Source organism: Dreissena polymorpha, chromosome 1 (genome assembly GCF_020536995.1).
Source record: "Dreissena polymorpha isolate Duluth1 chromosome 1, UMN_Dpol_1.0, whole genome shotgun sequence".
Taxonomy (NCBI): domain Eukaryota; kingdom Metazoa; phylum Mollusca; class Bivalvia; order Myida; family Dreissenidae; genus Dreissena; species Dreissena polymorpha.
Window position 1 is genome coordinate 98,310,162 of NC_068355.1, and position 13,236 is coordinate 98,323,397.

The following is a 13,236-nucleotide window of genomic DNA, read 5'->3' on the forward strand; positions in this document are numbered from 1 at the left end:
AAGTATGAAAGCATTATCTATGATACTTTAGGGGCAAAGTGGACCAAAACACAAAACTTAACCAAATTTTCAATTTTCTAAGTATAAAGGGCCCATAATTCCGTCCAAATGCCAGTCAGAGTTACATAACTTTGCCTGCACAGTCCCCTAATGATAGTTAATAAGTGTTGCAAGTATGAAAGCAATAGCTTTGATACTGTAGGAATAAAGTGGACCTAAACACAAAACTTAACCAAATTTTCAATTTTCTAAGTATAAAAAGGGCACATAATTCTGTCAAAATGCCAGTCAGAGTTACATAACTTTGCCTGCACAGTCCCCTTATGATAGTTAGTAAGTGTTGCAAGTATGAAAGCAATAGCTTTGATACTTAAGGAATAAAATGGACCTAAACACAAAACTTAACCAAAATTTTCAATTTTCTTAGTATAAAAGGGCACATAATTCTGTCAAAATGCTTGCCAGAGTTATCTGACTTTGTCTGCCCAGTCCCCTCATGATAGTAAGTAAGTGTACCAAGTTTGAATGCTATAGCATTGATACTTTCTGAGAAAAGTGGACCTAAACGCAAAACTTAACCAGACGCTGACGCCAACACCGAAGGCAAAAAAATAGATGAGCTATAAACTATACACCATCAATAAATTTCTGGCAATCAATAATAAATAATGCATCCATGCAAAAGAAAAACACCACATGCAAGCAGCCAAATAAATTTGACATTTGCAAACTGATGATTCTAACATATGATGAAATCATAAAGTATGACATTTAACTGGGAAAGTAAAGATATTTTGCAATAAATCATTACAAACAGACACGGTTATATATCATGAAATCATAAATGTCATTCAAGAGTCCTGCACATTACCTGCATAAAATCTCCATATAATGATGACATCAAGGCGAAGGCAAGTGCTACTTGTAAGGTGTATAACAAGAAAGCTGCAAAAGCAAAGGGATACTCATGTACACCATTTGAAAATTAGCTAGAGTAGTATGCATTTATAAGCTATTTTTATACTCATGCCATAACATGTTTAAAGACTACTGATAGTGTATGTTTATACCAAACATATATTGAGTTTATGTTGCTTGTAATTACACAATGAGAAAATAATTGGACCATAAAAAAAGAATATAGAGAAATTTACACTCAGAATATATGAATAAGATTAAATGAAGATAATTTTCTTGTCTATATATACGGTACCTACAATTACTCTACTGAATTTATTGGTTACTTTTACTCTAAATTTTTTATTTCTAATTTGTTGAACATTTTCTGTATAAGGATATTTGTATTTTTCTGTACATGTCTGTATAAATATTGACAGAATAACGCATACCGGTAACTTGATTGTTTTTTATTTCTAATTTGTTGAACATTTTCTGTATAAGGACATTTGTATTTTTCTGTACATGTCTGTATAAATATTGACAGAATAACGCATACCGGTAACTTGATTGTTATCATTTTTTTAACAGAGTTTAATATTAAATGAAGTATTACATGGAACACCACAGTCATGCAATATTACCATTTATTTTACTTGTGTACATGTACCTGTCAAGATTCCAGGTGTGATCCCCTTATTAGGGTCTGTGTAGTTGTCATGCACCAGTTTGCCCCCATACCAAAGCACAAGCACTATTGAGCCAGAGACAAGCACTCCTACGCCTCCCTCAAATACACCTGCAAACATGCAGGGACATTTTGATCAAGCCCATGAAAATATTTGATAAAGGCGAGCTTTTTTTCAAGGTTTCTTTTAGTGCTCTTTTAATATAAATACCATAAAATATGAATATGCATACATATGTACAACAGATTAAAGTGGATATCAGGTATTTCTATTATCCTCCAATTACAGTGAGTCGAGCGGTTAAGGAAACAAGTAAAAATGTATAAATTCTGAATTTATTCAAATTTCCGCAATAAACGATGTACCTTTAAAGATTTATTTCATTCCCATTAAATCCATGTCAAAATTGTTTATTTACAGCATGTTTACTGTTTAACCACGCAGAGCCGATAGTCCTATACACATCCTCAAATAACATCCACTACGCGTGTTGTTATCCTGGTGTCGAGAAGTCACATCCAAAACGAAAGAGAACTCAATTCCAACAAGACTTTTGCCAAGCAATATATGTCCCCTACTGGCTCCACCATTGTCAGAATTTTTTTATTTTTTTTGTTGCATAGCAACCAGAATTTTTGACGTAGGTACAAAATGAAATAATATGAATAATCTCCATATTGCCATCTATCCATTTTTTAAGTTTCATGAAAAAATATGAAGATCTTTTTAAGTTATCACAGGATCCAGAAAAGTGTGACAGACTCACAGACAGACAAACAGACAGACGCACAGAGCGCAAACCATAAGTCCCCTCCGGTGAAACCGGTATGGGAAAATTAGCATTAGGCCAACAAAACTTTGAAAATTCGATTCACTGAACATATTTAAAAACTGAAAGATTAATTTAACTTTTGTATAACTTTTATTTACAATTTAACAAGTTTCTGTTTTATCAGTCGATCTTCTGTTCAGCAACATAATTGACACGAAAAAGAATTGAAAAAAAAACATTTGCAATTCTTTCAAATAAAATTTTGGCGTAAAGGTTATTGAAAGATTTGAAACAATTAGCATCCAATCAGGACAGGGTTTACCCACTGAACATATGTATATTGTCATGTCACCTATTTTCGCGATGCACAGATTGTTCCATGCAACATTTTCTGGGAATCATAAACAAGTAAAAGAAATTTCTTTAAAAAAAATCAATTACATGAAAGTGTTGTGTTTCCACTAGCGCAGTGGCCTGCAATTTATGTGCAAGTTTAATAAAGTACCGAAAAAAATGAATGGAATAGGCATAAATTGGATTTTTTCAGTTGAAGTAAGATCTAGTTATGGAATTATACTTGTTTTTCATTATTTTAAGCATAGTAATGTTAGTAAAACAAGCAAATTCATTGAAATGATATCCCCCGCCAATATATTCTGGACAAAAAAGTGTTATATTTGACACTCAAAGCATTTTTTCAAGATACAAAGGGCCATAACTACGTTATTAACAGATGGTGTACAATGCCATTTGGCGTGCATCATCCTCTTATCAATATATATACTCATACCAAGTTTCAATGAAATCCGCCAAAGCACTTCCAAGATATGGCTCCAGACACAAAAGTGCTGGACGGACGGAAGGACGGAAAGACGGACGGACAACGCCAAAACAATATCCCTCCGCCTATGGCGGGGGATAAATATATACTCAGAGCGCATGCGTGTGGCGTCATCACGAGCGCCTCGTTCTTAATGTAAACAAAGTTATCAAAATTACAGTAAATCTACGAATATAATACGCACTTTTTTACCTGCCGATTTTTTCTTCAAGTAGGGGGTGCGTATAATATACGAGTTTAGAGCAGAACAAAAATTTTCCTGTGCAAATTTTCAACTAAATTGCTGTTATTCGCTTCGCGGCAGCAATTTTGAACTACACCATTACATCAAAGGGGTGCAACAGGGCTCGCGCTGTCGTTCGCCATTTGAGTCATTTTAGCAAATATTGAGAATTTGGCTCAATAAAAATCTTATTTGTGAAAATGCGAAAATCTAGTAAAATTTCATTGAAAACATCCACCATTTATATCGAACTGGTTTTCTATATTTGTCTCTTTGTTTTAATGAAAGTGTTCGCAATTCGAACAGTAAACAAAACCCGGTCTGTACCAGATTATGAGACATCGCTTGAGTTTATTGTTATTGAAGTGCGCACAGTAGCTGGCCAATCAACATTGAGCTCGCTTACACATGAAATGACGTTGTTGAATGAAACATGAGAACGGGAGGAGCTATCGGATAATATTGGGTCATCCATGCGCAGACACTGTATACTTTGAATACACAGTTAATATCGTCGTCTGCCTACAAAATAGCGACTGGACGCTAAGTCGTGTAAAGAGATAAGCAAATGAAAAAAAACAACTGACAATACCCGTAAATAAATATTTCTTAGCTGACCACTATTTATCTTTCAACCGCATATTTACCATATCTGAAGTAAAGAGTGGTAATTAAATAATTAGTTTTATGATGCTAATAGAGTCTATTACACCAGTTTGCTGATTGCCGAATTAAATTGAAAGGTGATAATTAATTTGTTTTTTACTCCCAAACTAGCCTTAAAGACAGCGTATTTTAATTAACTAGATCATGAAAAACACGAGCGGTTTAATTGTATTTTAAGTTATATTAAAGTATCGAGTTTGTAACTCGAAAAAAGAAAAAGTAATTCATCTAGACAACTATAAAAACAAAGTATCCATTTTGTCTCCTTATTACTTTATTATTATGATAATTATTATCGTCCCGAATATTGTCAAATTGAATTAAATGTAAAAACAAAAAACAGTGTCTCTGCTTCTTTCTTTTGTAATTATGACTTCTTGACCCGGATGTCAGCAAGGGGCCCGTGTGTTATCGGTAACAATCAATGGTAATATAATCAAAAAACAGAGATATTTATTATGCAACTGTCATAACAACAGCACTATAACACATCCCGATCAATATACTGGGGTAACAGATAGTTGACAACACCAAATTGATTTGCTATTTTCACAGCACAAAAATATATTGACACATTTTTTCGGAAATGGCTGATTTCGGACACTGATTTTTTTAGTGCGTATTTTACTCGGATTTTCAATTTTTACCGTTAAATTTTTACCAAACTTGGGGGTGCGTATTATGCACAAGGGGGTATTATATTCGTGGATTTACGGTAAGCTATGCTCGAAATAAAAGAATCATGCGATGTATAAATAGCTATATCAATCAATCACAAATTTTTGATTTGAAAGAGTTTTCAATCTGTAGTAATGGTGACCTGACCCAACAGACCTCGTGTGCATGTCTGAGTCAGATGTAAACACTTTTCTTACAATACACCAATTAATTCTTTATTTATTGAGCAAAGACATTGTTGAAGCAAAAATAACCTTAACCACAACCCCTCAACCAATATAAAATTCCAAGTTTAATATGGATATAAGATATCAGTATAAGCAGTTTGATCACAAAAGAAACATTTGCACAACTTGTGTTTTCTGACGCTAGAACTGTGCATTCATCTGACATTTCCCTGTATGTGTAAAAAAGCAGTGTCCTACCTCCAGCTGCAGCCAGCTTCTTGCCAACCTGGTAGCTCCGGTCTACGTCCACCCCATACAGGTCAGCTGACTTGCTTTCCGCAGAGAACATCCGCACGGTCCGGATACTGGACAGGCTCTCCTCAGCCTGGGTGCCGGCATCACCAAGACGATCTTGAAAGTCCTTCCTCAGCTTCTTCATATACTTGCCTGGTTTTTAAGAATAACGAAATCCGACGCTACCAGTAGGAATCAGTATTTTCTCTATAACTGTTTATTATTTATCAATAGCTACAATGCACATCACATTAACATCTCAAAACATAACTTCATTATTTACATAGAGGACATTTGTTGCATTCGATGGAATATATATTTTATTTCACGAGTGATCATATAAAATATTTTCACGGGTGGCGCAGCCACAAGTGAAAGTATATATTTTCTATGATCACGAGTGAATTAAAATTGATATTTCATCGAATCCAACAAATTTTCTTTTCATTTTATGCTTTTTTCATCGTTTATTTACAAGAGTTTAACTAGATAATTTTGCTGGATTTATGACGTCATTTCGTCAAAACAGTGAAATATCAGTTTAATTTCACTGATATTTCTCTAAAAACCACCGGAAAGCATAAAATAAATTACTTTATTCAAGTATTTTTTAAAGCAATATCTTTTTATTTCATCCATGAACACTTTCTTTTCTGTTTATACAGATGTTATGAATAGTTTTATATGAGACGTTACCCCATGTAAAGCTTTGATTATTTGCTTCATACTCTTTGACACATCATTTATATGACACCGTCATTACAACAATACACCATGTCAGTAATTTTAAGGATTTATCAACATATTTTGGTAAAAAAACATGGTTAAAACCTATAATACTACATGTTATTTGGCAAAATGACAAGCCCCTTGTAAAGAATGCTGATAACTGTATTCATGACCTGCCACACTATGCCTATTTACATGTGATCATGACAAGCTACACTATGCCTATTTACATGTGATCATGACCTACCACACTATGCCTATTTACATGTGATCATGACAAGCCACACTGTGCCTATTTACATGTGATCATGACAAGCTACACTATGCCTATTGACATGTGATCATGACAAGTCACACTATGCCTATTTAATAAGATCATGACAAGCCACATTATGCTGATTTAATAAGATCATGACAAGCTACACTATGCCTATTTACATGTAATCATGACCTGCCACACTTTGCCTATTTACATGTGATCATGACCTGCCACACTATGCCTATTTACATGTGATCATGACAAGCCACACTATGCCTATTTAATAAGATAATTACGAGCTACACTATGCCTATTTAAAAAGATCATGACAAGCACACTATCCCTATTTACATTTGATCATGACCTGCCACACTATGCCTTTTTTACGTGTGATCATGACAAGTTACAATATGCCTACTTACATGTGATCATAACAAGCCACACTATGTCTATTTAATAAGATCATGACAAGCCAAACTATGTCTATTTACATGTGATCATGACAAGCCAAACTATGTCTATTTACATGTGATCATGACAAGCTACACTATGCATATTTACATGTGATCATGACAAGCTACACTATGCCTATTTACATGTGATCATGACTAGCTACACTATGCCTATTTACATGTGATCATGACCTGCCACACTATGCCTATTTAATAAGATCATGACAAGCCACACTATGCCTATTTAATAAGATAATGTTAAGCTACACTATGCCTATTTAATATGATCATGACAAGCTACACTATGCCTATTTACATGTGATCATGACAAGCCACACTGACTATTTACATGTGATCATGACTAGCTACACTATGCCTATTTACATGTGATCATGACAAGCCACACTGACTATTTACATGTGATCATGACTAGCTACACTATGCCTATTTACATGTGATCATGACCTGCCACACTATGCCTATTTACATGTGATCATGACAAGCTACACTATGCCTATTTACATGTGACCATGACAAGCCACACTTTGCCTATTTACATGTGATCATGACAAGCTACACTATGCCTATTTACATGTGATCATGACCTGCCACACTATGCCTATTTACATGTGATCATGACAAGCTACACTATGCCTATTTACATGTGATCATGACAAGCCACACTATGCCTATTTAATAAGATTATAACAAACCACACTATGCCTATTTACATGTGATCATGACAAGCTACACTATGCATATTTACATGTGATCATGACAAGCTACACTATGCCTATTTACATGTGATCATGACAAGCCACATTATGCATAAATAAGATCATGTCAAACCACACTATGTCTATTTAACAAGATCATGACAATCTACACTATGCTTATTTACATGTGATCATGACAACTTACACTATGCCTATTTACATGTGATCATGACCTGCCACACTATGCCTACTTACATGTGATCATGACAAGCCACACTATGCCTATTTACATGTGATCATGACAAGCCACACTATGCCTATTTACATGTGATCATGACCTGCCACACTATGCCTATTTACATGTGATCATGACAAGCTACTGTATGCCTATTTACATGTGATCATGACAAGCTACACTATGCCTATTTACATGTGATCATGACCTGCCACACTATGCCCATTAACATGTGATCATGACAAGCCACACTTTGCCTATTTACATGTTATCATGACAAGCTACATTATGCCTATTTACATGTGATCATGACAAGCTACACTATGCCTATTTACATGTGATCATGACCTGCCACACTATGCCCATTAACATGTGATCATGACAAGCCACACTTTGCCTATTTACATGTTATCATGACAAGCTACATTATGCCTATTTACATGTGATCATGACAAGCTACACTATGCCTATTTACATGTGATCATGACTAGCTACACAATGCCTATTTACATGTGATCATGACAAGCTACACTGTGCCTATTTACATGTGATCATGACAAGCTACACTGTGCCTATTTACATGTGGTCATGACCTGCCACACTATGCCTATTTACATGTGATCACGACAAGCCACACTATGCCTATTTACATGTTATCATGACCTGCCACACTATGCCTATTTACATGTGATCATGACTAGCTACACTATGCCTATTTACATGTGATCATGACCTGCCACACTATGCCTATTTACATGTGATCATGACCTGCCACACTATGCCTATTTACATGTGATCATTACTAGCTACACTATGCCTATTAACATGTGATCATGACAAGCCACAATATGCCTATTTACATGTGATTATGACTAGCTACACTATGCCTATTTACATGTGATTATGACTAGCTACATTATGCCTATTTACATGTGGTCATGGCTAGCTACACTATGCCTATTTACATGTGATCATGACTAGCTACACTATGCCTATTTACATGTGATCATGACTAGCTACACTATGCATATGTACATGTGATCATGACCTGCCACACTATGCCTATTTACATGTCATCATGACAAACCACATTATGCCTATTTACATGTGATCATGACCTGCCACACTATGCCTATTTACATGTGACCATGACACACCACACTATGCCTATTTACATGTGATCATGAAAAACCACATTATGCCTATTTAATAAGATCATGACAAGCCACACTATGCCTATTTACATGTGATCATGACATGTCACACTTAGCCTATTTACATGTGATCATGACAAGCCACATTATGCCTATTTACATGTGATCATGACAAGCCACACTATGCTTATTTACATGTGATCATGACAAGTAACACTAAGCCTATTTACATGTGACCATGACAAACCACACTATGTCTATTTATATGTGATCATGACAACCCACACTATGCCTATTTACAAGTGACCATGACAAACCACACTATGCCTATTTACATGTGATCATGACAAACCACACTATGACTATTTACACGTGATCATGACAAGCCACACTATGCCTATTTACATGTGATCATGCCAAGCTACACTATGCCTATTTACATGTGATCATGACAAGTCACACTAAGCCTATTTACATGTGACCATGACAAGCCACACTATGTCTATTAATATGTGATCATGACAACCAACACTATGCCTATTTACAAGTAACCATGACAAACCACACTATGCCTATTTACATGTGATCATGACAAGCTACACTATGCCTTTTTACATATGATCATGACAAGTCACACTATGCCTATTTACATGTGACCATGACAAGCCACAGTATGCCTATTTACATGTGATCATGACAAACAACATTATGCCTATTTACATGTGATAATGACAAACCACACTATGCCTATTTACACGTGATCATGACAACCCACACTATGCCTATTTACAAGTGACCATGACAAACCACCCTATGCATATTTACATGTGATCATGACCTACCACACTATGCCTATTTACATGTGATCATGACAAGCCACACTAAGCCTATTAACATGTGATCATGACAAGCTACACTATGCCTATTTACATGTGATCATGACCTGCCACACTATGCCTATTCACATGTGATCATAACAAACCACACTATGCCTATTTACATGTGATCATGACAAGCTCCACTATGCCTATTAACATGTGATCATGACCTGTCACACTAGGCCTATTTACATGTGATTATGACAAGCCACACTATGCCTATTTACATGTGATCATGACAAGCCACACTATGCCTATTTACATGTGATCATGACAAGCCACACTATGCCTATTTACATGTGATCATGACCTACCACACTATGCCTATTTACATGTGATCATGACCTGCCACACTATGCCTATTTACATGTGATCATGACCTGCCACACTAGGCCTATTTACATGTGATCATGACTAGCTACACTATGCCTATTTAATAAGATCATGACAAGCTACACTATGCCTATTTACATGTGATCATGACAGGCCACACTATGCCTATTTACATGTGATCATGACAAACCACACAATGCATATTTACATTTGATCATGACAAGCCACACTATGCCTATTTACATGTGATTATGACATTTAAGCTTGGGAGACAGGTCTTTAATGCAAGCTGCTGTCTGCACATGGCCGACAAGTGTAATTAACTATAAAATTGCAGGATGAATGATGAAGTTTAAGTGCGGATTGTTTTATGCTAAAATATAACTCAATATGCTCAAATTTGCCATTAAGCTATGTTTTACATGTAACACCCAATTTACAAATGATGAACATTTGTGCGTTAAGTTTTTTTAACATCATGTGAGACATTGACCTTTGAAGATGAATCTAACTTACCATACTGGACGGCTAGAACACTAACAAGGGGTACCACAGCCAGGAGGACACCAGTAAGGGAGGCATTGAGGGTGAACATGAACACCAGGGAACCAATCATCTGCAGCACGTAGCGTGACAGCATTGACATGTTCACCTGAAACAATGTATGAGCCTCGCTCTGGGAAAAGGGTTTCTTATGCATGTGTGTCAAGTGTCTTACAAGAGGAGTCGTGTTCTGAGAAAACTGGCCATAATGCATGTGTGTCAAGTGTCTTACAAGGTGAGTCGTGTTCTGAGAAAACTGGCCATAATGCATGTGTGTCAAGTGTCTTACAAGATGAGTCGTGTTCTGAGAAAACTGGCCATAATGCATGTGTGTCAAGTGTCTTACAAGATGAGTCGTGTTCTGAGAAAACTGGCCATAATGCATGTGTGTCAAGTGTCTTACAAGATGAGTCGTGTTCTGAGAAAACTGGCCATAATGCATGTGTGTCAAGTGTCTTACAAGATGAGTCGTGTTCTGAGAAAACTGGCCATAATGCATGTGTGTCAAGTGTCTTACAAGGTGAGTCGTGTTCTGAGAAAACTGGCCATAATGCATGTGTGTCAAGTGTCTTACAAGATGAGTCGTGTTCAGAGAAAACTGGCCATAATGCATGTGTGTCAAGTGTCTTACAAGATGAGTCGTGTTCTGAGAAAACTGGCCATAATGCATGTGTGTCAAGTGTCTTACAAGATGAGTCGTGTTCTGAGAAAACTTGCCATAATGCATGTGTGTCAAGTGTCTTACAAGATGAGTCGTGTTCAGAGAAAACTGGCCATAATGCATGTGTGTCAAGTGTCTTACAAGATGAGTCGTGTTCTGAGAAAACTGGCCATAATGCATGTGTGTCAAGTGTCTTACAAGATGAGTCTTGTTCTGAGAAAACTGGCCATAATGCATGAGTGTCAAGTGTCTTACAAGATGAGTCGTGTTCTGAGAAAACTGGCCTTAATGCATGTGAGTCAAGTGTCTTACAAGATGAGTCGTGTTCTGAGAAAACTGGCCATAATGCATGTGAGTCAAGTGTCTTACAAGATGAGTCGTGTTCTGAGAAAACTGGCCATAATGCATGTGTGTCAAGTGTCTTACAAGATGAGTCGTGTTCTGAGAAAACTGGCCATAATGCATGTGTGTCAAGTGTCTTACAAGATGAGTCGTGTTCTAAGAAAACTGGCCATAATGCATGTGTGTCAAGTGTCGTCCCAGATTAGCCTGTGCAGTCTGCACAGGCTTATCAGGGAGGACACTTTCCGCTTTTATGACATTTATCGTTTAAATGAATTCTCTTCTTAGCAAAAATCCAATTTAAGCGGAAAGTGTCGTCCCTGATTAGCCTGTGCGGACTGCACAGGCTAATTTGGGAAGACACTTTACGCACATGCATTATGCCCAGTTTCCTCAGATCGCGACTCAGATATTCAGACTGCACAAGCTAATCTAGGACGACATTTGAGTGCATGCATTAAACCCCTTTTTCACATAAATTAGCCCATATAGAGAAAAGATAACATTTTTGGATCACTGATGAAATTAAATCCAGTAAGGCAAAGAACATGAAAATAGATAGAGCTTCAGCAAATTTTGAGGTAAAGAACTATCAAAGAGTAGAAGCAATATTTAAGTCACTATAAATAAATATTTGTAAATAGAACATTTAAATAATTACAAATAAGACAAACTGCGAACAGAACTCATATGAACTACCAATTATATCTAACCAGTGTAAGTCAAGTAGCCCACCATTATACTATGGGACAGGTGAGAACTTCAAGATGCCCACCAGCGCACAATATGAAGTGCGAACTTCAAACCACATCTGTCTGTATATGTACAGAAAATGTGCATGCATTTGCAGCGTTTTGTACCTGCAGATAGCTAGGCATGCACTTAAGAGTTATAAAGCTTCATTCTCTGCAGATGTTGCATGTGCATCCACTTACTGTTACTGCATTCTGAAGAACCTGAGTGTCAGAGGACAGCCGGTTACATAGCTCACCAGTTCTTAAAGGAAAATACAATGCTTCACTGTTAGAAAATTTATTTATAGTTTGTTTATGTTTAACACATGTTGTATGATATAAATAGAAAACAGAACAAAAAAAGGTTTCAAATTACAATGCAGGGTTAAATAGTCACACAACAAAGCTGTTGATTACAAGTAACTTTTAAAAAAGTGATTTAGGGAAATTTCTAGGGGGAAATAGCAGGTTGCTTCGCCCTGCTCATTTATGGTTGCCCTTGACTGGTCAACAGAAAAATGTGAAAATCTTTAAAATTTAATATATTTTGCAAATATGCCATAGTAAGACTATGCTTCCAATATGCCATAGTAAGACTATGCTTCCAATATGCCATAGTAAGACTATGCTTCCAATATGCCATAGTAAGACTATGCTTCCAATATGCCATAGTAAGACTATGCTTCCAAACCTTGAGAACAAGCGCTAGAATTGAATTAGAACTGTCAATGTTGTGCCTGAAATACCTACACAGTTTTAATTGCTGGTTTAACAACACTACAAGGTTGTTGTTCAAGCTGCAGGATGAAGTTTCATCTTGATACCCAAGTTTGCGTCCAAATGTGCTCCGATCATTATTTCAGAATGGAAATTCTTAAGGGCTATAACTGTTAAATTATGAAAGAAGGAGTCAAAGTTCCAATGTACTGAACTTCCCCTTATTGAGATCACTCTCCCCACTAAATTTGAAGTT

General features: G+C 36.3%; 1 protein-coding gene across 5 annotated transcripts in view; it reads right to left on the reverse strand.

Moving 5' to 3' along the window:
* The window catches only part of LOC127841971 (ABC transporter B family member 1-like), a 38,943-nt gene that overhangs the window by 13,915 nt on the left and 11,792 nt on the right, over positions 1-13,236 (reverse strand). For all 5 annotated transcript variants that reach the window (XM_052371195.1, XM_052371215.1, XM_052371184.1 and 2 more), the window contains 5 exons: positions 12,465-12,525; positions 10,500-10,635; positions 5,192-5,380; positions 1,568-1,696; positions 872-945 (listed from right to left, as the gene is read on the reverse strand). In XM_052371195.1, the coding sequence (XP_052227155.1) occupies positions 872-945; positions 1,568-1,696; positions 5,192-5,380; positions 10,500-10,635; positions 12,465-12,525 (589 nt within the window). The remainder of the gene's footprint in view (positions 1-871; positions 946-1,567; positions 1,697-5,191; positions 5,381-10,499; positions 10,636-12,464; positions 12,526-13,236) is intronic.